The following is a 26,877-nucleotide window of genomic DNA, read 5'->3' as shown; positions in this document are numbered from 1 at the left end:
ATTAGTTTTTAAATGCCCCAATCTTCCTCTAGACTACACTGTCATCTGGGTAGGCCCCACATTTGCTTCTTACTATTTTGTTCACAAGTAGCAAAATTGACTGTATCAACATGCTTTGCTCTGACATAGCAAAAATTTCTCCTGATCCCTGGGGTATGGCCCAGGATCTTCTTTCTCTATAGGATTGTAAATAATATAAGTTAAAGTCCATAAACAAGAGTATAAGGATTACCTTCTTGCATAGAGCATGCATGGATTCTGTACAAAAATGGTACATTTTTGTATGAACGAAGATTTTCCTCTAACCACCCCCTCCTATTTTGCAGTTCTTTTAGTCTAGTTTTTCACGATCCTTCCCATTATTCTTACTTGGTTAGAAGGGGACAGATGATAAAATACTCAAATAAGTATAACAAATACAGAAGACTTACCTAAAGAATGTTACAAAACTCTGCAGGGGAATGTAAAACAATACTTGAACAAATGGAGTGACAGTGTTGATTCTGGACACGTCTAAAATTTACAAATGTATCATTTACCTCCAAATTTATATTTGGTAGAAATGCAGTTAAAATCCCTATTACTTTTGTTTTTACCTGACAGAATTTCCCTTTAAATTATCCTAAATTAATCTGGAAGCATTAAATAATGACAGTAACTGAACTTTGGGATAAAGAATCATGAAGAGGATATATGTACCACTATTTACTAAAGCGTAGTAGAATTTAATTTAAATGGTATAAGACTTGGATACAAAGAAATAAAAGCTGAAAAATAGACCTTAATATGTATGACAACTTAGAGTATAATAGCATCTCTAACTGGTAGGCACAAATTTATCAAGTTTTTGGAAAAAGTCAATACTTCATACTATACACTAAAACAAAGTCTATATGAATTAAAGAGGTAAGTTTCAAAAACTATAACTAGAGGAATATATAGGCAAATGTTTAACTGCTCAAATTGGAGAAAGATTTTTTTAAAATGTAAAAGCAAAGAAATGGTAAGGGATAATACTGATGAAACTGTAGAAATATTAAAACATTCTGTATAATTCCTTCTTTCCACAAAAAGAGGGAAACCGCAAACTAGCAAGAGTATAAGCAACACACAAAGTAGATACTGGGTTGTTCTCAAAATGCAAAGACCTCTTGCAAATCTGTAGAATGAACAAAGAACATAGAAAACTGACAAAAATAGAAGTACTGTTGGCCAATAGACTTATGAAAATGTTAAAATCTCAATAATTAAGGAATACAAATTTTAAAATAACGGAACATTTTAAATCTATCAAGTTTATGATTAAAAGTATCCTATCTTGGCAAGGATTCAGTGAATGACCACTCACAACCCTTGCTGGTAGAGGGGGGTAAGCTGATAATGGTCTTTCAGCCAAGAAATTTGCAAATATTTAACCTTAGAAATGTCAATTCTCTTTGATCCAGTAATTTCATATCTTAGAATCTATCCCAAGCAATTGTTAGAAGTATGAACCAAGAGCTGACTCATTGCTGAGTAACTTATCAATAGCAAATAACCAAATAGAAGATCTGAAACAAACCAAACAGAAGATCTGAAACCACTTAAGTGTCTCTAGGAAGTTGAATAAAATGTTATATCCATATGATGAAACACTGTACAATCATAAGTTACGTTTTAGATGATTGATATTGGGAAATATTCACCATCTATTATGGGGAAGTTTACAGTTTACTTTGGGGGTGGGTGATGGTGGGATTAGATTTGTGGCTTTTTTTTCTTTAAAAACATTTTTATGTAGGAAATACATTAGAAGGACATCTCCAAATGTTAAACAGTTATCTCTGGGTAGTGGATTGATGGATAATTTTTTCCCTTGTATACTTCATTGTAAAATTATTTTACAATAATATATATTTCAAAATAAGAAAAAATTTAAAAATGGAGAACAAAAATTTTAGAGGTTCCACTACTCAAAACTGTAAGATATTCCATCAACACTTTAGGGCTTCATAAACATTTAATAATCCTGTACCAAGCCCTGGTGTGTATATTTTTAATCTAGGAAAACATCAGCTGAAATCTAGGTAGTTTGCTTTATTAGCAGCAGCTGGAGGCTCCTTCTATGCTTGGTACAGCATACCTGAAAGACCAAAAACTCACTCAGTTTAATACTTGAGTTTGTACTAGGTGAAACAACAAAAACACACCCCACTTTCAATTTGCTTGAAGTTTAGCCGTTAAAACATTAAGACAATGTTTTAGAAGAAAGATAAAATCAAAGCCCTCTATCGATAAAGATGAGATCCCAGCTGGCTAGAAGCATGTTGTCAGGATGGAGATGCTGCTTAGGCTGAGCCTCAGTGAGTGGGTGAGTTTGGTAGGAAGGATCAGGAGGCAGAACTAGGGGAAGGGTTGCACTTCTGTCAGGAGTTAAGAGAGGCATTGGTCACCCATGGAAGCGTGGGACTGGGGAGCTGGGAGGGTCCTTGGCTCATGATACGTTCCAAGATTACCAATGTTTTCATCACCAAAGAACCTATTCCATAGTATTTTTAGGGAAGAAATATTTTGAAAGATGGTGGCCACAAAATAAACTAGCCATTAAATCATAGTTTCCTTAGCAATGTTCTATTAGTCAAAGATGTTATCTGCCAACATGAGTCTCTGATCAGACTAAAATATGAAAATTGTTTCAGCCATGAGTAAAAAAACATGTGAGTTCATGATGATCCTGATTTCTGCTAGGCTGTGGTGGGTTTCTGGAAATCTGGGACCCTAACCTGGGAGCCATCATCCATCCTGTACTCAGTGGTGAAGAAACCCAGGATCCTAGGGGGTTAGGTGGGAATTTGACTTCGATTCGTGATTATTTCCCTCTACTTGACTCTGGGCAACCATTTAATCTCCCTGAGGCTGAATTAATATTCATTCGTTCGTTCTCTCTCTTTCTGTCTGTCTCTCTCAGAGAGAGATCACTACCTCCTAAATTAAAGATAATTATATTAAAGAGTATGGAACCCAGTAGGGGCACAATAATGTGAATTTCCTTCCCCATTTCCTAGGTTCACAAAAATGATGGCAGAGGTGAGATTTAAGCTTAGCCTCTGACTCCTATAGAGCTCTTTCCACTGAGAAATGTCTTTAGTGAACTACCTTGCCTTAACTTTTTATTGGATTCTAACTAGATTTGCTGCTTACTTCATAGAATTCTCCTGATTCCTTCCTATCTCTTTCTATTCTTGGTTAACTCTAACTTTTAAATCGGTAAATTCTAAAAGCAGAAAAGCAGAGACAAAATTCTGAAACTTTATTTGAAAACAAGAGCTACTTACCCTGTTTAAATTTAATTGTCTTAGCAGACTTGGACTTTTTTTCTAAGCAAATACAAGCATTTTTACCTCAAAGAATCTGGAATGTCTACCCAGCAATACTTTATTAATTTTGTTTAGAAATATAATACATTTAAGCAGGCTTCAAAAAATTATTTTTGCTATTTGTATTCTCTATATCCAATTACCAGGATTTCTCCACTTTTTTTTCCCTGAAAAAACCTACCTTAACATTGAATGATTCCAGTCATAAATTGAGTGCAAAATCTTTGTACTCGAAGAAAATACTTTCATCTGAAATTTGTGTAGCTAGGGTGAAATCCTTTTCGGCTTTGTAAATCCCCTATGTTTTGGCAAATAGGAAATTTGCAATTATCTGAAACGAATGCTTGAAAAACAGTAGCAGTTGAGCATCAGCCACTTCATTGGTTTTATAGCAAATGAGCCTACCAGGTTTGTGGATACTGTTGAGCCGTCTCTAGTCAGAGACAGAAGGGACTTTAGGGACTACCTAGGGCTAGATGAACTCAAGGTACCTGCCAGCTCTAATAAAATTTGCATTAGTCTGTGGGTAGAGACTAGAGAAGATAGACAAGGTCTCCTCATTTGATGTGAATTTAATGATGTGTTGCTACCCTAAACTGCCACTGTTTTCCAAGTAGGAAATGCTTCTCAAAAAGAGATAATATTTCAAGTATTTGCGATTTTCTGCAGAAAGTATCATACATTTTAGGGAATCATTTGACTCTTTGGAATGTTTTCATGTGGGCCTTATACCATCTGACCTGGTGACTTGTCAATAAACTTTTATGCAGATCAAGTCCGAAGATAATGGGGTCCATTTTTTTGTGACTGTCTGTCTGGAAATATTCAGATAACTCAGGCTGGGGGTGTACATCCATAGTTAAAGGACTAAATAATTTTTTTAATCTTCATGCATGAGGAGGTGTAAAGAGAAAGGGAACTGTCTGCCTTAAGCATTGCCATGAACAGCAAGTTCTTTGGCATGTAGGTACAACCACTAATCGTTTATGTCTAATAGTTTGTTCAGGTTCATAGTAACAGCTTAAATGTTTTCCAAAGCTTATACCTAACTAGCTTTTTCCCAGATCTCCTTATTCTTTATTTAAAAAAAACTTTATTACAGGTGTGTGCTACCACTCCAGGCTAATTATTTTTGTAGAGATGGGGTTTTGCCATGTTGCCCAGGATGGTCTCTAACTCCTGGGCTCAAGTGATCTCTCTGCCTTGGCTTCCCAAAGTGCTGGTATTAGAGGCATGAGCCACTGCGCCTGGCTGCTTTATTATTTCAACATAGACTTTAACACCTTTTCATTAATAATACCCAAAGAAATGAGTTACCAGAGCTGATACCTTTTTCTGAGAAGAGAATCCCACTTGGTCCTTCATCGTGTATCTGCCCTTCATTCTTGCCAAGGCATCCCTCTATTCCTTAACCCCCTGCCACGCACACACACAGGACAGCCCCCCACCCCCAGCTGCCTGAATCCCAGCCACCTTGGGGGTATAGCCATCCCAGAACTGTTTCCTCCAGTATCCAACTACTCTGAGAGGACCATGGTTTTTCCTTTCCTGCAGGTGTAAAATAGTACAATTGTTACTGATTTATTCCCACATTCCTGCCATGTGGCTTCATCTCATCCTGCTCCTCTGAATCCAGATGCAGTTTCTTCCTCACTGCTGATCCAAGTCCTACTCTTGTTCATTCTGTTTAATTCAACTTAGTTCTCTACCTTTGAATTTCCTTGCCACCCAGGCACAGTCTGAATATGCTACCTTAAAATTATCTCACTGTTTCATTTGCCTCTGCATTGATTCAAAGTTGTCAAAGCAAAGATAAAAGATTTCAATATTTTTTTCTAACCCCATTGAACCCTTACCTTCAGTGAGCTACTTCTGTTTGCTTTCCCTCCCCTCCAGATGGAGATGACAATCCCGTCTACCTTAGCCTATTAAGGGTTTTGATAGGATCAAATAACTTAGCACATGCAAATAGCCTTTATGAACTGAAGGGGGGCTATATCAAGGGCAGTGAGGTTATTCTAGTTGATACATGAAAACTATGTTAACGTTTTGAGAGGCCAAGTGGGGCGGATCACCTGAGGTCAGGAGTTCAAGACCAGCCTGGCCAACATGGTGAAACCCCATCTCTACTAAAAATACAAAAAACTAGCTGGGTTTGGAAGCATGTGCCTGTAGTCCCAGCTACTCAGCAGGCTGAGGCAGGAGAATCGCTTGAACCCGGGAGGCAGAGGTTGCAGTGAGCCGAGATCGGGCCACTGCACTCCAGCCTGGGCAGCAGAGTGAGACTCTGTCTCCACCTCCCACCAAAAAAAAACTATGTCAATGCAAAATATTTTGTGTCTGTATAACCATGGGAGTGTCCTTACTGCCTTCTATAAAATTGCTGAAGCTTTGTGTATGGTCTTCTACACGATGGACACATTTTATGCAACTAAAACTGAAAAGCCTAGTCAATTATTTGGGTATATGGAAATATAACTCATATTTATGAAACATTTCTAAGTAACACTTCTAAAATGAAGATTTATAACATTTAAAGTTAGAAATTATTTCCAAATATATGTACATCAAAAATACCTAGATATAGCCGAGTGTAGTGGCTCACACCTGTAATTCCAGCACTTTGGGAGGCCGAGGAGGGCACATTACTTGAGGCCAGGAGTTCGAGACCAGCCTGGCCAACATGGAAAAACCCTGTCTCTACTACAAATACAAAAATTAGCTCAGCTTGGTGGTGCACTTCTATAATCTCAGCTATTGAGGAGGCTGATACACAAGAATCACTTGACCCTGGGAAGGCAGAGGTTGCAGTGAGCTGAGATTGTGCCATTGCATTCCAGTCTGGGTGATGGAGTGAGACTGTCTCAAAAACAGAAAAAAATTATCTAGATGATATATCAACATGCTAACCAGAAGTTATAGACCATCACAATTTTCCTGTTTATACTTATCTGTGTTTCTAAACTTTTCTACAATAAACCTATACTAGTTTCATAACTTGACAAAAAATTAAGCAAAACATGATTTGTCCACTTGATTCCAACTCTGAGAACATTATCTTCTATTAAACCACCATTCAACAATGAGCAAAGCTTTGAAATTTTGGAACTTTGAAAATTTTAGAAGTGTTGTTACAGGCTTTTCTTATGTTCCTGGTAGTTAGCTAAAATGCTTTTGTGTTATATGTTGTTATGTTACAGCAAAGCAAATTAACTTATTTGTGCCTAGCTTGGATAGAGCAAATTACGTGAAATGCACTGAAGTATAAATAAACACCAATGCAGTACATCTGAATACTCTATCTTGGAGATCTATTTTATCACTTACATTCTAGTTTTGGACACTGTGTGGAAATGCCCTGACAGCAAAAAGAGGGATATTTGGCAAAACAGGGGATCTTCAGACCATCCTTTGCCTTGCATGTGCCAAAGAAGACATCACCTACTCTGGTGCTTTAAATGGTGACATCTATGTCTGGAAAGGGCTCAATTTAGTCCGCACCATTCAAGGAGCACATAGCGTAAGTATTACCATGTGGAAATCTGTGGGTGACTTACTAAATAAGGTAAGACCACCAATCCCTCCCTGTATTTTTCCCTTGTTGCTTTAGAATCAGAGGACCCTGCTGAACACTCCCCACTCATGACAATTTCCCATATTACATTTGCTCACCTAAAGGAAAATATATTTCAAAAGCATACAATGTAATTAGCCCTCACCTTAACTATTAATTGCTTGATTTGTGTCATCCACAGTAGTTTGACAGAACACTAGAACTAGCTCATCAGATTCATCTCATAGGCACTTCTCAAACTTTAATGTGCTCAGGAGTTTCTGGGGGATCATATTAAAATGCAAATTCTGGCTCCATAGGTCTGGGATGATGTCGCCACAGCTCATCAGTGACCCATAGTTTGAACAGAAAAGGTGTAGATAACTATTGCTCTTACGTTGGTTGGTAAGATAGATTTTCCTCATTCTTTATGTTGAGGTGCAGGGTGTTACCTCCACACCAGTGTCATGAGCTCTTAAGGTACAATCAGAAACCATTGATAACTACATATCTTCTGGTGGTCTGCTCGTAAGAACAAGGACAAACTTCTTACCACTCTGCTCTCTTTTTTGACACACATGAAAATGACTACATTGTTGTATCTACAAATGATAAAATTGTCCCTACAAATGGGAAGATGATGTAAAAGGCAAAGCCTATCATAGTGAATGGAAATTGGGTAAAGATGTTATTGGAAATGATAAACCTTTAGCTTATTGCCTCCAAATTGATACCCTATACCCTTAATATGAAGAAAAGTTTAAGCAGCTCTTAGAGCTATGACATTTCAGATCTTTCACTATATGTTGCAGGTGAATTTTCTTGGCTTCACTAATTATGAAACAGCTCTTAAAATAATTGGTCCGTATTTGTCCTCATTCATAAAAGCAGCTACCTTAGTAACCTAATTTCTTTTTATACTGGATCTTATGTCAGCATTATATTCTTGCAGCACTTTCGAACAAACCAAATAAAGTGTTTTCCTGTGGAGGAGCATCTTTAAATTACTAAAACTATTTCCCATGTGAAAATCTTCAAATGATGCTTAACAAGCTAACACAAGTGCTATTTACATTTTCAATTAGGTTCAAGTGATACCTTTGTGAGCTCACTGAGGTAGATTTTGGGCACTTTTGTGCCTATGAAAGTGTTTATGTCCCTAGCCTCTTATCTCTACTTAATTATTTTAGGCAGCAACTTCCATGAAACACCTCCATAGTTGTCTTTTTCTCTCTAAGGGCCACTTATCACATAAAAGAATTTGATTCCCATATCAGCATTAATTATATTTTTGAATTTTTTTTATACTACCATCTTTTTAGTAGTGGTAAAAGATCACTTGAACTAGTTTGCTTTGATTATTATGATTTTTTAAATGTAGCTGAGATGAACAGTATTATAAATGGCTACTTGGTCTATTGTCAGCATTTCAATGGAGAACAAAGGGGTTTTATTTTTGTTTTTGCCTTATGTTTTTAAATCAACATTCAACTATATCTATTCATCATACTTAGGATGGTTGCAGCATTGAGTATTACCTATTTTAATCAACAGGCTGGAATCTTTAGCATGTATGCTTGTGAAGAAGGCTTTGCCACTGGTGGGCGAGATGGGTGTATACGACTATGGGATACTGATTTCAAACCAATAACCAAAATTGATCTCAGGGAGACAGAACAAGGATATAAAGGTAATATATGTGTTAAGCTTACCTGTAACTCTGGATGTGAAATATAATGTGAAATTCTGTATTCATATTTGTTTCTCTATACCCCGTTTTAAAAAGGCCGTTTATATAAATATATTGAATACAATCAAAAGTATGTTAAAAGTAAATGGATGTTCTTTTTCCTAATTCGCACAAATGCATCTGTATGAACCAGCAATGCTGCAGCCAAAATAAGCATTCTGATGAAGTTGCTGAGGTTTCTTAGGAGATGGGATTGTCAGTGACAAAACCAAGAAGTTCTAGGCAAGTTGGTTACCATGAAAATGAATGTACCCAGCCTCTGAAAACAAGCAAATGAGAGGAGAAATGAGACAAATTATTTTTTTTAAGTAGCTTTAAAGTAGTAGATAATTATAGTAGTAGGGATTAAGAGCATGGGCTCAGTCGTGTGGTGTGGGTTCAAATTCTTTTTACCTATGAGAGAGTTAAGAAATTGAACGGCAGTCTCAAATTTCAGGGCATCTATTTCCCCATCTATAAAATGGAGATAATACTAGCACCAGCCTCCCATAATTGTATGAAGATTAAATATACTTGGAAAATGCTTAGGATGAGGACTAAATATACTTGCAAACTGCACTTAGCACTCAAACTGTTAGCTATTCTCACCATATATAGAGTGTATATATCAGAATACAATACATCTTTTAAAATTCTCATAGGCCTGTTACCTTTTGGCAGACAAAGAATTTACAGCTGAGAAAGATTAAAGTGGAAAGTGTAAATAGGAAAGACAAGAGGAAGTCATAGCGCTGTGTTAATACACTAAGCACAGGTTGGGAGGTTCTGTTCACTCCCCACAGGTGGGCCACAGACCCAGCGCCGAGGGAGGGGTACACGGTACTGTGAGCCATGGGGGTCCACAGGATGAAAACTTACCCATTGTTCTTATGAAGGGGAGCCGAGATGAGGGAGAAATTTCCTGAGCATCTTTTAGAGAAGACCCTGTGACATAGGGCTCAAAGTCCTCAACAGGCCTGAAACGAGCTGTTTCTCCTGGGTTGTTCCTCATGAAGCCCCCGCTGTGTGACCTGATGGCGATGCTGCCACAGAGGTTGTTCCATAGACCAGATAATGTGGCAGTGCGCAGTGCTCCCTGCCGGCCTTAGGTAGATTTCAGAGGACTGGGAGAAGACAGCGTAGACGGCATATCAGGCCATCCTTAGTGTTGTTTGCAGCAAAACTTTTCCAACGGTTGAGCAACAGGGAAATGAGCTGGATATTGTACTTCCTGTTTATACCTGGATGCCAGCTGCTTTATGTATCTGTGAAATACAAAAATGTGCATTTAAGTCAACTAATCCAGGATTGGACTGTTGTCTTCTCACGGAGGCTCAGGATGCTGGTGTGCATACGTTTCTGTATACTAGGCACAGAGGTTGGCATAGGAAGTTGTGGAATTTGGTATCTACCTCAATGTAGGGACAAGGAGATCAAAGTCCTTAAGTTCTCTGCCATAGAGTGTGGGCCAGGGAAACTTGATCTGGAAAAAACATACCAAACAGATGTAAGCTTGCGAGTACCCCTAAGAGCAATTTTTTTTTTAAGTACAGTAGCCAAAAATGTTTGACCCTGAACCATGAAACTTCTTGGTGTATCTTTCAAAGTAAACCAGAAACCAAAACATGTACTTAGTGGAGTCAACTTGCCAGGTGGGATTAGTGACCATAAACTGCCTAAACGTTGGGGAGCACCAATCAGGATTCACGACTCTTTTTGGCAGTTACTCCATTTAACTAATCCAAAAATTGTATCACATAATTAAGGCATAAAATTTAAAGCATGGGGATCAGCTAAGAAGCCATTGGTTTACCCTGCTATACTTTTCTGCCCAATACTGAGTCCTTGAGCCTGGCTGTCCTGGAAGAGTTCAGGGACCAGTTCTGAATGAGGATCTGTGTAACCAGATGTTGTACTGATCACATCATCCCCACAGCCAACTCCCATCTACAGAGTTAGGACAGTCAGCAATGCCTGACTGTCAGTCTCAGATTCCCACCCCATCATTGCCAAGATAAAGTACATCTGGGTGGTACACAGTAGATACTGGGAACCCGAAACAAGCCTGCACCTCATAGGATGTGCCCTGTGGTGCCTGGGCTTGGCGTTGATCAGGGATTGGTGTGCATCTTAGATGGCTTACTGATAAGGCAGTAGCCTGCGTTTTGTAGGGAGAAACAGATTGTGCTTTTACAGGATGGTATAGATCATGTTCCAGTTTGAGTCCAAGGGAGTCAGAGAGGGCATAGGGGCTGGGATGGAGCTCCTAGGAGAGTGGAGATGGCACTGCTTAGCATGCAGCCCCACAGTGTGGATGCTATGGATGATGTTACTTTTAGAATTGCTGCTGATGACCAGTACTCTTAATTGCTTAGTATTTTACTTTAAACTGATTAATATATCTTTTTAAAACTTTGCTTTAAACTAATATTTGTGACATGAGTTTAATATGCTGGGGTTTAATTTTTGCCATTGGAGCACCCACCTAAAATTATCCCCTCCCCCTGGCTTGGGCAACATTGTCACAAAAGGCCACTGTGTATCATCAAGCATCAAAAGAGATGCCTTAATTCCAGCCCTCAGTGAAAAAACAATATACACGTAGCATCAAAAGAAGAAAGGCTCCTGATTTGAATTACTGGTAACAACTAAAGTCTGGCCCACCCATTGCTCCCAAGTTAGGGAGTTCTTGAGCCTGCATGGACAGGGCCCTGTGGGGAAACTTGCTCTGAATCCCCCTCTAAGGTGCTCTGTTGCGCTCAGCCAGGCCTTGGTGCCATTGTTCCACTGAAGCAAGGAAGGAGGATGTTGAGTTCCAGAGCCACCTTCCACAGCTCCGAACAGGGAGAGACTCTCAGAACCGGCCCTCCTGTGGTCTTGGAGGCCGGCTGCCTGGGCCATCCTGTGATGGAACAGCCTCTCCAAGGCAAGTGGAGGTGTGCCCCAAATCCAAAGTGAGGTAGAAGACCCAACACAAGTATAGGAATTAAAATACATAGGATTTGAGGAGATAAAAGTAATCAAGATGTAAATAGCTTTGTGGCGTAGCTCCCCCTTCAGCCAGGCAATACCATACCCTTGATCCTTTGAACATTAGCAGAGAGCTGAGCAAATAAGAGGGAAGGAAAGAGGGTGGGAAAAGAACAAAAGAAAGCAGAGTGGACAGAAGATGGTCAGGTGTCCTCCCTATCCCCCACCAACCCCTCATCCCTTCCCTCAAAGAAGGCTTGGCCTTCTGCTCCACCTCTCTTTGCCTCAAACAAACCAAGTGTGTTTGAAAGGAACAGATTCAGGCAGAGCAGTGTTAGACTTCCTTGCCCTCAGTTTGGACATAAAGCTTCCTTGCTCTCAGTTTGGACATGACAGTTTTATTTTTATAAGAACTATCTTGGCCGGGCGTGGTGGCTCACACCTGTAATCCCAGCACTTTGGGAGGCCGAGGCAGGTGGATCATGAGGTCAGGAGTTCAAGACCAGCCTGGCCAAGATGGTGAAACCCCGTCTCTACTAAAAATACAAAAATTAGCCATGCGCTATGGCAGGCGCCTGTAATCCCAGCTACTCGGGAGGCTGAGGCAGAAGAATCGCTTGAACCCAGGTGGCAGAGGTGACAGTGAGCTAAGATCACGCCACTGCACTTCAGCCTGGGTGATAGAGTGAGTCTCTGTCTCAAAAAAAAAAAAAAATAAAAATAAAACTATCTTGATATAAATGAGCTTTCTTCTGTATTTTTGCAATTTGTGAAACAGTGACACTCGAATTCATTTCAATGGAAATGTAGTGATTTCTCATCTTACTCAAACAGCCGAATAGTTTTCTAAACAAATTTAGCAAGAGAATTAATCATGGCCATGGCCCAGTTCCCATGACATGTTATGGGTGCTTTTCTATGTTCTATAAATTTAAAAGTATTAGCAAAAATTAAGAAATTGCTGCTTACTAGTGTTTAGGAATCTGAGGGTATTTATAAAGATCACACTTAGTGTGCCACCTGTAAAGACTTCTGTTGCTTCTCCTGTAGACATCTAGAAGATTTACAAAATGAATCTGACAATTTCCAAGTTGTTTAATGCAAATCTTGGCAAGATTTTCATACATTTGCATCTTCTAATAACTATTAACTGTTAGCCATCAAGAAAGAAGTTTTAAAATGAACTAAGATGGATACTAAGCTCAGAGAAAAATGATACGGCTTTGTAATAAAGTGACATTATTAATTTACATCTTTGTAGTAGCTTGAGCTAATTAGGACACTTGACTTACAGTAAAAAAAAATAAACCCACTTTAGGTTAAGCGTGAATGATTGGAGATGGGTCACATTCACATCAAGAATTGGTTAGTGTCAGATCTGATTCTCAGGGCTCCCTCCCTTCTCCCCGAGGGTTAGTCAAAGAAAATGTCCCTCACATGATTAGGAGGGCCATCCCTCAGTGAAGGGAATTGTAGCGTTTTATTTGCACCAGTGACTTGTGCATCTTTTGTGAGTTATTGGATTTTTGCTGACTTGGGTGTTCAAACAAGTTTCTGTGGCAGTAACACCACAAGATGATATAAACCAACAACCTAATTCACCCAGGATCTTTCATCTGCAATTCTCAAAGCCAAAAAGTTCAGAATACCAGAAGATTTTTTAAATAACTAATTTGGCAGCAAGACTTGTCCTGATATGAGGCTACTGGGTGTCTTTATATATTTCGTTATAGAAATACTTAATTTCAAGGTGTTGCCTCAGTTTCTGCTGGATATATTACAAGTCCCAAATCTACATTTTTCTGAATTAGATGCACCAAAGGATTTCAGCTATACGGGGTGGTTGTTCTCCAATATACATCTTAGTGAATATAAAATTCTGGAATTTTGAAGCTGGGAGAGACCCTGGATGTAAGGCAGCGGTGGCGGCGGGGGATGGGGAGAACTCCCTCACTTCATGGATGGTACAATGAGGCCCAGGGTCATTAGCATCAAGCTAATTGTAAACTGTTAGCTTGAGGTCACTCACTCATACCTCACACCAAACTTCATAATAGTCCACGCTGAGTCTGATCACTTTTATAACACATTTATGATCTGGGTAAAATAATGAAGCTTAAGTAACTTATAGTGGTGGCAAGAAAAGCCAAAATTCTTAAAGTCCATCAACCAAAATGAATTACTTCTAGGATAATAAAACACTTTGAGTTAATGGTTATAAATGATTCTGTCTAAAGGAATACAGTAATTATTCACGCAGTATAAGATGTATTATTTACTTATTTGTCCACTCAGTAAACATTTATTAAACATCCAAGTGCCAGATACGTGTCTAGCAACTGAATAGGAAGTCCTGAAAAGTATATTTCAGTCATGATTATATTTTAGGTGTGAGTGGAGGTCGGGGGAGTTCTGTGGGTTTTAACTACCAACACATATTTATTGAGTTGTTGCTGTGTCTAATGGACTATAAACTCCGAATCCAGAAAGATCCTGCATTAGGTGAATCACTGAGCAAGAATTACAGGCCAAAGTTCCACAACATGAGATGCCCTGCTTAGACTTGTCACTATCTCCACTGAACCTTCTCTGGTCAGGCCACCACCATCTTTCACATAGAATACTGCAGTTGCTTTGTAACTTGCATTCCTGCTTTGACCACCATCCTCTGCACAGCAGCTAGAGGGATTGTTTGAACTTTATGTGAGCCAGATCACATTATTGTTTTCTTCAAAACCCTGCAATGATTCATCTTACCCAGAGTCAAAGTCCTTATGGCAGCCACCACCCTCCCCATTGCTCTGCTTCGCCCTGGCTGCTCCTTCCCCTCTCTGCCCTCCCATGCTTCTCCCTCTGCCTGTGACACTCTTGCCTAGAATCTGCATGACTACTTCCCTCCTCTCCTTCAAACCTTTGCTCAAATAAAGCCTATGCTGATGACCTCTTCTAGAATTGCAACTCATTCTGCCTCCACCACTCCAAGTATTCCAAATCCCCTTCTCCCGGGTCTACCTTTCACCTTGTAACATACAGTATAATTTCTGTGTTACATTCTTGGCTATTGTCTGTTTCCACAAAGGTAGGGATCTTTGTTCACTGATGCCTCCCACCCACTTAGGATGTGCCTAGTGTGTGCTGGAGTTCTGGAAGTAGCTGTCAGGTGAATGAAAAGTGTCATAGGACTGGAGGGTGGAGCCTTGTGGAGGAGCGCAAGTGATGAGGATGCAAAAGGAGGAACAGATAACTTGGTTGCTTTGTGTCAACCTGTGACATGCAAGCTTGCACTCCAAGGGCCAGCTACAGGAGGTCTTAGAGGTTTAGGGAGGCATGTGGCATGATCGGATCTCCACTTAGTTCTCCTGCCCCAGAGCAGACAGCAGACTGGGGTAGGATAGGATCAGAGGTAGGAGCCCAGGTGGTTGTTACACAGTGTTCCTGCTTATTACTGTTTTTATTCCTCAGAGTACTGTGATGGTCAGATAGTCTAGCAGCTCTCAACCAGGAGTGATTTTTTGGACATTTGGCAGTGTCTGGAGACATTTTTGATTGTCGCAACTGCGGATAGAGTCCAGGGATGCTGCTAAAAGTATTACAATGGACAGGAGAGCCACCACAACAAAGAATTACCCAGCCCCAAATGTTGATAGTGTTGTTGTTAAGAACCCTTGCAGAGAACGTCCAAAAGACCAACTCTCAAACTGAGAATACTCTTGTTTACGATAGAAGCAAAATAAGCACATCCTATTCTCCGGTTCCGCGGGTGGCTCCATTACTCACCTCTTGACTCCTTGCCTCTGTCGCCGCTCTCCATGTGTGCCCACCGTTTTTCTCTGGGCTTGCCCTTCAGCCTCACTATTCTGCTGAGAAGGTAGAAGAACACTGCTGCGGCCCGTGCCTCAGGAGCTGGAGACAGATTTGCAGCCAGGAGACATGATGTCGTTGTGTGCTCAGGTTCCGCGTGTGACATGGTGTCAGAGGGCCGCCGGCCTGGCTTGCTGTGTAGTAATTCCTCTGTAAATAACTCTCCTTAGCCAGCCTTATGTAAAAGCTAGCCTGGGTGGGTTTCCTCCCTGGGTGGGAGGCCATGGGCTTGGCTATGTGTTCTCATTTTCATCAGAAAGTCTCACTAGGCTTTGTGGATCTTTCACAGTTCCTGTGGCTATAGGATTTTGGATCCTGTGGAGTGGGTTTTGAAATAAGCAGAGATTTTGTAAAAAGAAACCTTCGCTATGAATTCTGCTGGAGATTCTCAGGCAGGGAGCCTTTGTGAACAGGAGCAGCAGGTCATAGGCAGTCTGTGCTGAGGATGACCTGCAGCCCCAGCCCTGCGACTCTCCCAGCTCAGGGCCAGTGCTGAATGCCCACTCTGTGGTGGCCTTTGTGGTACACACTCTACACACAGGATCCCATTTAATCCTCAAACTCCCCTGGGGGTCCCCTGGCAGGGAAGCTTCTCAGGCTGAGATCTGGGCAGTCACACAGGGCCCGGTGCTGAGGAGGGCCCTGCGGTTGGTTGCATGCTTTGCTGTCACTTCTTGGAATTCTTAATCATTTTTTAGCAAGGGGCCCCACACTTCTGTTTTGTACTGGGCTCTGAAATCATCGGTGTTTATGAATCCCTGGGGAGATGCATGTCTTTCCTCCTGCATTTCTTTCACATTTCCAAACTCTGTCTTCAGCATTACCCTTAGAACATCAGAAGCCCCCTCAAGGCCCAGAGCTCCTGTGCCCTGGATCCAGCCTCCCTAGGTGGCTTCAGCCACCCCTTCCTGAGGGGCTGCAAGGGCAGGGGATTTTGAAGGTCTCTGCTGTCTTTTCCACACCCTCTCCCAATACTCCCTCTTAAGTCTGGGTGAAATTACTCTTCCTCTCTCTCTTGTTCTTATTACCTTTTACCTCTTGCACTCGAGGCATTCCCTGGTTTTGCATCCTTAATAAGGTTAGGTTTACAGGAGACAGCCACAACCTTGTCTTGTTTCACCTTCAGTACCATGTCCTGGGCATACATTCACAAAGATAGGAAATAACTTTATGGGGAAGGGTATTAACTCCACACTTGAACTGCCTGAATCCTTAATTTTTTTTCCCCTATTGCTAACTTGCTGTATGACTTGAGGCAAGTAATACAAACTTTCTATACTGTTATTTCCGTGTCGGTTCAGCACATATTTACTAGCCCCATTGAGGGCCTGGCGCTGTCCACGGGGTTAATGATAATGCCACCTCCTAAGCACTCGTGGGCACTCACGGGCACAGGGCTTGGTTAAGTTGGTGAGGATCCTTACTGCCCACTTGCAGGGCTTGCTTGTTTAACTCAAAGTCGACTTCTCAGAGGTGCTACTGTCTTTCTTGTCATTTGCTCATCATCCTTGGGCTTTCTGATCCAGTGGGGTAGAGTTTGCCAGTGTATGACTGAAGAACCACTGCATTAGAATCAGCTGGGGACCTGCCGGGCACTCTGAATTTTCAACAGTCTGACATGCGAGAACACACTAGCTGGAGAATGGCTTGAGCAGGCACTGGTTCTCAGCCCTGGGGAGCTAAAAGTAATGAAGTCTTGCTCTGGTCCAGACCAACTGGGAGGAATATCTGAGAGGGCCGCAAGCATCTATATCTTTTAAACGCTCTCTCTGTAGATTCTGGTGTACATTTAGGGTTGGGAACAACCATGTCTGGCCCTTTATTGTATCAGGCCTTGGAACATGGGTTTTAAGAACACTATTAAATACGAGCCTCTCCCTGCTTTCAGTTTTCCCCTCTTGGACCAAAGAATTGGGAGAAAAGGCCATTTTCTTCCCCTAATGGTTTGTTCTCTTTGTGTGCTGGAACATAGCCTTTTCCTCTGCGAGTTTGCAGTGCCAGCAGATCAAAGTTATAACAGCAAATGACAAAAGCTAAGTTGTAACATAAGGCAGAGTAACTAAGACTCTAGGAAAGGCCCATGGGGCATTTCATAGTTCCTGGCACTGCCACCTTACAGGGCTCGGATGTGACCACACATACAGCAAGTTGTTCTGTGATGAGATGTGAACTTAATAAAAAGATCCTGACCTAGCACAAAACCCACAGGTTAAAATAATAGCATAACGTATTGATTCATTCCTCAGTGCCAGACACTGGGTCAAGTGTTGTTGCATTGAATTCTCACAATGCTATGAAGTGTGAGTGCTAATATCTCCACTTTACAGATGGAGGAACTAACGATATGAATGCCTAAATACCTTACCATGTCATATAGCTGGGAAGGGCTGGTATATAAATCCAGTTCATATATTTAACTGTTCAAAATAAACTAGTGGTAGAAAATAAGCAGTGTCCCTTAGTAATGAGATCTGATTTGATATTCACAAACTAGATCTCCCCATGGCCAGGTTTCAGGACTGTAGCAGAGGGAAATCGAAGGATGCCATTTCTCTTCTCTGGTCTGAGTATAAAATCAGGGCCACGGACTGGTGAGGATTTGGTCTTGGCATTAGAGGATTTTTTGGTTTAGATGGGTGGTTTGCTCTCTACTGCCATCTGCTGGCTCTCTGTACCAAGCATAGGCCCAAGCTCCACGTTTCTCATCACAAGTGGCACAGGGTATGGTGTCCAAATGTGGACACCTCATCTGTGTGGTGAAACGCCTTCAGTTCATACTGTCAAAAGTAGCAATGATGTGTATTTCTCCAGGAAAGAGAACTTCTGTGGTTTTAAATAATGAGGATGGTTTCTCCTGTTTCTCTTAACTACTGATGGATTTGTAGCCATATTCCAAATACTAGCTTATATTTCTCTGATTCCCAGAGCAGAATATAAAGGAGTGTAAGACAGCTTCGTTGCCTTCTAATGCTGCAGCTGCCTTGGCCAGCCCAGCTTGGACATCATGGGTTTATGGGTTCTCTGGGTTTATGTCAGAAGTAGAAACTAAGCCTGGATAGACAGGAGAAGTGAATTAATGTCAGAACTTTGTCAGGGATCTGCTACTCACCAAGGTCTCACCAGAAGGTTCCCAGAAGAGACTGTGTGGTTCTCTTCACCACTCTTGCATGCAGAAGAACAATTAGGTTTAAAAAGGATGGAAATGGGATGTTATTAGGAAACATGAGTAGAGCTTTTGACTCACTGATGTCTTCCTTTTTAAAATGGTTATCTTAGAAATGAGAGTGACCTGGTATTGTATCTATTGCCTGGTGGACAGACCCCATGAGGTTGACTTGTCTGATGTGACAAAAGACAATTGATGTGTTTGAAGAACTGAGTACTTACGGAGAGACCCAGTTGCTCTCTGAGATAAAATGTTCATAGCTCATTAAGTTGATATTGCAAACAATGAAAATGTAGCAACTCCTTCTCTTGTTCTCTTCCCTTCCACCCATGTGTAGCCAGAAATAATCCTTGCTAAGCTTCGCCTTTACGTTGGTTAGTTCAGTGGAACCCTTTTTCAAATGAATCCTTTTTCAAATGAAGTCGGAGATGGTGACGTGCCGAGGAAAATGCAGCAGTGGGATCTTCAAACTCCCGCCTCTTGCTGTCGCATTTCCAGGCCCTCTCCTTTCCAGGACCCTGGAACTCTTCTGAGGAATGCAAGAGCTCCCTGGATATGGTCTGAAAAACACTTGAGTGCCGTGTGACTTGACTGGCTCATTAGTCTGGGCTGAGTTGGAAGGTTCATCTTTGTTCCTGAGCCTCAACATTTTCTAAAAGAGAGGATATATAGACATATATTTAATGTCAATATTTAATTCCAGGTCGTGGGTTGTTATAATCTTTTTTCCTTGCTGAATTTATTCCCCCAAATAAGGTTAAAAAATAGCAGGACAATAAATACAGCAAAAAAGTAGATTATTTAGTTTTTGCTGATGTTGGAAAATCATTAACTCTTTCCTTCCTGATAATGCTGAAGAGTACAGCATTAAACCCTTTCTGTAATAAAGCATAAATATATGCTTGACCAAATACAGCTCCAGGTCCTTGGGAGGGATTCAAGTCATTTGGCCTTGAGAGGCCAGACATGCTGTTGGAGGCCTTGGGAGAATTGGTGTGTTCATGCTTGCAGTGAAGCCATGGATTCCAGGCCTGCCTGGAAAAGGGCCATGTCTTTAAAACAATCAGTGGCATTATAAAAGGACTATGATCTGAATATTCAATAACAGTTAAAATATATAATGTATCACTAAGATGTAATGTGTATGTCTGTATGTGTATACAATTTATGTGTATATAGGTACACATATACATTTGCATCACTTTCGTTTTTGATGCGTGGATATCTGCTTATATATGTCTGGCCCCTTTTTCAAATGTAATCTTCATTACGGCAGGAGCCTGTCTTGTTCACTGTTAAGCTCCACTGTCAGGCACAGAGTAGCACTGAATAAAAATTTCTGGAATAAAGGAATGAATATATCCCTTCTTTGAATGTTCTTACTGAGTAACAGGGGTGGTATCTTTTATTTCTTGGTATCTCCAAGGACTCAAATGTTTGATTTTGATGTTTTATTTCTTTTGCTCAGTAATCTTTATTGAGCATCTACCATGTGACAGTCACTGTGCTAGGTACTGAGGATATAGCAGTAAATAAAACTGATAAAACTCTCTTCACAGACGTTTCTATTCTACTGAGAGGAAGCAGATAATAAATACAGTAAAGGTAGATTATTTGTTTTTTGCTGATGTTGAAATATCACTGACTCTCCTTCCTTCCTGATGATGCTGAAGAGCAAAGCAATAAACCCTTTGTGTAATAAAACTAGATGATGCAAAGCCTGTTGGGGAGACAACTAATTCAGCCCCTCCTGCCAAGCTCCTGCAGGAGCTGAGAAAAACACCAGGGAGAAAACGGGAATATGTTGACTCGTGAGTGGTAATGAAACCCCGAAAAGCGTAGGGAAAGAGATCAGGACAAGGAGGAGGGCCGTGGCAACAGGATCTTGGGCGCAAGGCCATGTGGTTCTCTGCAGCTGAGCTGCATGCCCTGTCAGCTTGCAATGACATCCTGACTGCTTTCACCATACCTCTCTCCTTCCCATCCTTGAAAGCCCATCCTGATGTTTGCAGTGGGGGATTTTGAGTAATTGACCCCGAACTAGTGTTGCCAGGGTGTCTCTACTCCTCCCAGCGGGAATGATACATCGGCCTGTGTGCTTTCTCCCGCCATTTCAAGACCTGTAGCAATGAATTCAGAGCAAGGAGTAAGGAGAGTTATCTCATGTATTTGTTTAAAGCCTTATGCCTTGAAAAACTACTTTCTCTTAATAAATGCGTTATCTCATTGAATCCTCTCAAGACCACAGTGAGGTGATTAAGAGGAAGATTATAGTTAGGATGTCCATGTACCCCAAATTACCCCTTCTGTTGTCCCAGCATCCCAGCTGGTTTAGTGTTTGTCTTGGCTTTTTTTTTTTTTTTTTTTTTTTGAGACCATCTTGCTCTGTCGCCCAGGCTGGAGTACCATGGCACAATCTCAGCTCACTGCAAGTCACTCTGCCTCCCAGGTTCATGCCGTTCTCGTGCCTCAGCCACCCAGGTAGCTGGGAATATAGGTGCATGCTACCATGTCCAGCTAATTTTTCTATTTTTAGTAGAGACTGGATTTCACCATGTTGGCCAGGCTGGTCTCAAGCTCCTGGCCTCAAGCGATCTGTCTGCCTCAGCCTTCCAAAGTGTTGGGATTACAGGCATGAGCCACCGTGCCTGGCCATTTTTTTAAATAGACTTTATTTTTTTAGGACAGTTTAGGTTCAGAACAAAACTGAGAATGTAGAGAGACTTACCATATACCCCTTCCCACCCACAACACACATACATAGGTTCCCTCACTATCAGTGTCCCCCACCAGAGTGGCACATTTGTTCCAGTGGGTGAATCTACCTTGACATGTCATTATCACCCAGATGCCATACTTCACGTTAGAGTTCACTCTTGGTGGCATACATTCTGTGGGTTTTGACAAATGTGTAATGACATGTCTGCACCATTACAGTATCCTACAGGATAGTTTCACTGCACTAAAAATCCTCCATACTCTGCCTATTCATCACTCTGCCTATTTATCTCTCTGCTCCAGATTTTTAATTTTGCAGTAAACAGTTTTTAGAATGTTATAATTGAAAATATTTTGATAGAACTATTTAGTAGGTCTTTTTTTTTTTTTTTTCCAGATTAAGGCTTGTTTTATTTTAATGGCTGATCTATGTAACCACGGAGGCCAGCATGTACAGACAAAGGGGGAGGTTTTATTTCTTGGTCTCTTCCTCCTTGGACAAAGTCTTGATGATCTTCTCTTTCTTGGCCTGGAGGTGCTCTTCACGGTGCTTGCGTGCTTCCTTGGTCTTAGACCTGCGGGCCTCAGCCTGGTCAGCCAGGAGCTTCTTGCGGGCCTTGTCTGCCTTCAGCTTGTGGATGTGTTCCTTGAGAGTCCGCTTGTTTTTGAACACATTCCCCTTCACCTTCAGGTACAGGCTGTGATACATGTGGCAATCAATCTTCTTAGATTCACGGTATCTTCTGAGCAGCCGGCGCAAAATCCTCATTCTCCTCATCCATGTGACTTTCTCTGGCATTCGGGCATTGGCTGTACCCTTGGGCTTACCTATGACCATGTGCCTGCCCTTCCGGCGGGCCAAGGTGGTTTTCCGGCATCGAGCCCGGGAATGGACCGTCACAGGCTTGCGGATGATCAGCCCATCTTTGATGAGCTTCCGGATCTGCTGACGGGAGTTGGCGTTGGCGATTTCATTGGTCTCATTGGGGTCTAACCAGACCTTCTTCTTGCCACAGCGGAGGACACTCAAGGCGAGCCTCCTCTGAAGCCTCAGCATACTCATGGCTGCGGCCGCAGCAGCGAAAGGAAAAAGGTTTAGTAGGTCTTTCAACGTAAGAAAGCTACTTCCTTAGGCAAATACTTCAAAGTATTATGTAAATTTAGTTTTAGAGCCTCTTAAAGGCGTTCTAATTGGAATGACAGATTGCTTGGTCACCATAATTATAGTCTACATCTTAAGGGGAGAAAAGTTGGTCCCCAGCAAGGAAGGAATACTCCTATGTCTAGCCAGCTGGGCCTAGAGCAGGAGTAGAGCCCAAGTCCTCGAACTTCTGATACTTTCTATCCCAGAGACACAGTGCCTGCTGGGGAGGCAAATTGGAGCCCTTCACATCCTGGCCTTGTTTTAAAGTAGTTAGGAAATTGATACTGCTTCTGTATTTCTAATTCGGATTAGAAAACTCACTGCCTAAACAAATAACAAACCCAGTAAGGAACAGAACAGACTGCAAAAAATCTAAGATACTGAGACTCAGGCAAGTGAGGACCTGCCTAGGGAGGATGAAATAGTACTACCGAGAGGGAAGTGTGCACTTTAAAGGAGTACTATGCTTTTGGAGAAGAGGCTTGTGGAGAAGATTCCATAAATTAAGTCGGTGAAGAATAGTATTTTCATTGATAAATGTGTGATAGTATTTTGAGACTGAAATTAGAGTTTCATTTGCATATTTCTGAGACACGGTGCATCTGTTTATTTAGTAGGATATATCTAGATTCTGATCAAATATGTATTAAACTTGTTTAATATGATCATCAGCTGTTCTGTAGTCTCACCCACATATACTTTTAATACAATGTTATTCCTACAGGTTGAACTGATTTCTTCTTTCATAGCAAATCCAAAGGAAATTATCCTGAAGGTTAGGTTTTCATAAAGACCAACTTATCATCTTATATTTACTTGATGATATCATATTTAAAATACATTCTACTGTTTAAGACCAGCCTGGGCAACACATAGCAAGACCTTGTCTCTACAAAGAAAAAAAATTAGCCTAGGCATGGTGTTGCACACCTGTAGTCCCAGTTACTTGGGAGGGTGAGGCAGGAGGATTACTCTGAGCCCAGGAAGTCGAGGCTTCAGTGAGCTATAGTGCTACCACACTCCAGCCTGGGCAACAGAGTGAGACCCTGTCTCTAAAAAATAAAAACAAACCATGCTGCTGTAGAAACACATAGTTATCCTAAGTCAAGGAAAAGCAGCTGCTCTTTCGCAACACTAGATCACAAGGGGTGGAGGAAACATCCAACACTTGTAAGAAAATAACACGGAATGAGCCGGGCGCGGTGGCTCACGCCTGTAAACCCAGCACTTTGGGAGGCCGAGGCGGGCAGATCACGAGGTCAGGAGATCAAGACCATCCTGGCTAACACGGTGAAACCCCGTCTCCACTAAAAATACAAAAATTAGCCGGGCGTGGTGGTGGGCACCTGTAGTCCCAGCTACTCGGGAGGCTGAGGCAGGAGAATGGTGTGAACCTGGGAGGCGGAGGCTGCAGTGAGCCGAGATCGCGCCACCGCACTCCGGTCTGGGTGACAGAGCAAGACTCCATCTCAAAAAACAAGAAAGCACAGAATGGTGGCAGAGTTGATTCTCTGCCTCCAGGAGTCTTTAAGACGTGTCACATTTGATGCTATCCTGGTTAAAGGGCATTTACTTTAGGGGTGTGGGTGTGTGTGTGTGTGTGTGAATAGTGTGAAGATTTGCTTTTGTTTTACTTATTTTTGTCAGGCCTCTCTATCCGGAGCGTGTGCTGGAAAGCAGACCGCCTTCTAGCAGGGACCCAGGACAGTGAGATATTTGAAGTGATTGTGCGAGAGCGAGACAAGCCGATGTTGATCCTGCAGGGCCACTGCGAGGGTGAGCTCTGGGCTCTGGCCCTGCACCCCAAGAAGCCTCTGGCTGTGACAGGCAGCGATGACCGCTCTGTCAGGTGAGGCCCCACCGCTGTCACCTCTCTGACTTCTTTGAGATGGATTTATTTGCCCAAATTTGCTTATTAATAGAAGGATAAAGTGCAGAACAGAACCACACAGTTTCCAAATAAAACGTTAAGACATTTAGCTCATCAAGTGGGTTTTTGGCATTTTGCTCCTGCTGTTTTTCTTGGCTGCATCTTAAATCATGGAAATGTTTTTTAGAAGTGAAAAATACTTGAATACTGGTGAGGCTGGCTTCAGGTTCTTTCTAATTGGAGATTTATGAGGTAAGCACACTCATCTGTGATGAAACTATACTGTCCCCTCGTGCCCTTGGTCTTCTGCAGGGGGCTGCATGGAGATTTTACACTTTAGAGACTGTCTCATTCATCATCATTAGAACTTAAATTCTGATTCTCAAAATTGTCTTTAGCACATGAGTAAACTATTACTTCTTTTTAAAGTCTCAGATGAAATTTTGAACCACATCATCAGATCAACGAATCATGGGGCCTGAGAAAATAGTTTACTCAGAGCCTCCAGCTTTCTTGCTGTGGATCATTTTTATTCTTTTGAGAGCACAACTGGGTAAAATGAGCACAATGACTTATGATTCCAGTATTTTTGTACTATTAAAGGAACATACGACTTAAAGGTTTGAGATGAAGAATATTACCCCAATATCAATATTTTATTACTTAGTGCTGAGATTTAGATATGCTCAACGACAAACAGGCCAGAAAGAGGGAGAGTGTGAGAGGAACAGACTGATCAATCGATTGAATGGCTACTGCCTCTGGGTTTTAATAGCTAATATAGAACAATGTAAACTGGACTAAAGCTCACTACTTCCCACCTCCCTTATTTTGTATGTTTATGAGTCTAATCAAAATACAATTAGTGTAGTCATTAATTCTATTTTTTCCTTCTCTACCAAGCACGAAAACCTCATTGATCTAAAAATCAGGGCGAACAACTAAAACAACTATTGTTCTCTCCTTGGTGACATAAATGGTTATTTGGTTTATACTTCACTTTACTCACTTCTCTTTTTCTGTTTTTCTCTTTCTCTTACTCTTGAGTTTTCCCACTTATTCAGACACCTATGAAACTCATACCCATCCAGAAAGAAGTGATTTCAAGGAAGTCCTTCGCTTTTATATTTCAACAATTGTTGAGTCTCAGAATTGCAAACATCCCTGAGGAGCCCTGACTGCCAGAATCTTATTCCCTTTAACCATTAATTTGACTAGAATCTTTAATGCATTTTTATACTAAGTATTAAAATTTAGGAAGGCTGAAAGTCATAATTTCTTGAGAAAGATGAGCATAGTGACTTTAGAGGGATAGTACCATTTACTGAGGAGTGATGGTTTCTTTATTAGTAAAGCAATGGTTACATTGCTTAAAATAGTACAAGGTTGAAGCAACATGAGATCGTGCATAATGGATGAGGTATTGAGAACATACTCAGCTTGAGGCTGCACAGTACAGGCTGCCTAAGGGACCGGTAAGCTATTTACTGTGCAGCTCAGCATCGTAAGGGATGTGCCCCATCCCTTCTGATGGCAGAATGCTTTGAGAGAAACCATGCTGCGTGTGATTTATTCTTGTCTGTCTTTTGCAGAGCTCTAGGTTCTCAGTCTCCCAGACACTAGTTTGTGTTAACAGAAGACTATATTTAAAAAAGTACTAATTGATGGAAGTCAGATACCACAATTGCACCCAACATGTAAAGCCTTATTTCTATCTTCAGATGTTTCATTCAGGCTCACTCAGCTTGGGGTGCCTGGATTTAGGTGTTGTGGGGATGGGAATGTGTGCTGAAAGCTTTGTTTGAGCTGCACTTGCAGCTCTTGTTTGCCACTTCTCCAGCAGTGACTGTGCTCACTGGCGAGGAGTCCTGTGAGGTGTCCACCCCCACAAAAGTGCACCCATCACTTGGGCTCCCGGGGAAGCTTATGAGGAGCAACAGCGGGGATATTATTTGCTCTTCTTCATCTCGGACACATTTTTCTTCCTAGGAAGGCCAACAAATGTAACATATATTTCAATCTGTGTGTGCTGAAATAACTATTACTAGAAAGCACTTTTATATATTTACATACATATATAATTATATTGATTATATATACTGATATGTAGATAGATATATATTTATATTGATCTATATTTGTATTGATCTGTATTTATATTGAGATGTATTTATATTAGATATATATTTATGTTGATATATATTTATATTGAGAGAGATATATATTGATATATAATTTTTTTTTTTTTGAGACAGGGGCTTGCTCTGTTTCCCAGGCTGGAGTGTAGTAGTGTGATCATAGCTAACTGCAACCTCGAACTCCTAGGCTCAAGCTATCTTCCTACCTCAGCCTCCAAAGTAGCTGGGATTACAGGCATGCCCCACCACACCCAACTATTTTTAAAATTTTTTGTAGAGATGGAGTCTCACCATGTTGCTCAGGCTGGTCTTGAACTCCTGGGCTCAAGCAATCTTCCTGCCTTGGCCTCCCAAAGTGCTGGGATTATAGGC

The 26,877-nt window shown here is 41.3% G+C and overlaps 2 protein-coding genes across 3 annotated transcripts in view; one reads left to right on the top strand and one right to left on the bottom strand.

Moving 5' to 3' along the window:
- EML6 (EMAP like 6) overlaps positions 1-26,877 on the top strand; it is a 272,017-nt gene that overhangs the window by 113,619 nt on the left and 131,521 nt on the right. For both annotated transcript variants that reach the window (XR_009210040.1, XM_032176630.2), the window contains exons 6-8: positions 6,691-6,876; positions 8,464-8,599; positions 24,145-24,346. Coding sequence is in view for 1 of the 2 variants with exons in the window: in XM_032176630.2 (XP_032032521.1) it covers positions 6,691-6,876; positions 8,464-8,599; positions 24,145-24,346 (524 nt within the window). In the remaining variant the exon portion in view is untranslated. The remainder of the gene's footprint in view (positions 1-6,690; positions 6,877-8,463; positions 8,600-24,144; positions 24,347-26,877) is intronic.
- On the bottom strand, positions 21,754-22,425 carry LOC116483012 (large ribosomal subunit protein eL19-like). Its single transcript, XM_032753633.2, has one exon. The coding sequence runs from the start codon at positions 22,414-22,416 to the stop codon at positions 21,826-21,828; it is 591 nt and encodes a 196-aa protein (XP_032609524.1). The 5' UTR covers positions 22,417-22,425; the 3' UTR covers positions 21,754-21,825.

The sequence above is a fragment of the Hylobates moloch genome, unplaced genomic scaffold (assembly GCF_009828535.3).
Source record: "Hylobates moloch isolate HMO894 unplaced genomic scaffold, HMol_V3 SCAFFOLD_15, whole genome shotgun sequence".
NCBI lineage: Eukaryota > Metazoa > Chordata > Mammalia > Primates > Hylobatidae > Hylobates > Hylobates moloch.
Note: the sequence above shows the minus strand (reverse complement) of the source record. Positions and strands in the feature narration are given on the sequence as shown.

Coding starts and splice junctions, on each gene's coding strand:
- LOC116483012 (XM_032753633.2), bottom strand. CDS start 22,416: ATGAGTATGCTGAGGCTTCAGAGGAGGCTCGCCTTGAGTGTCCTCCGC.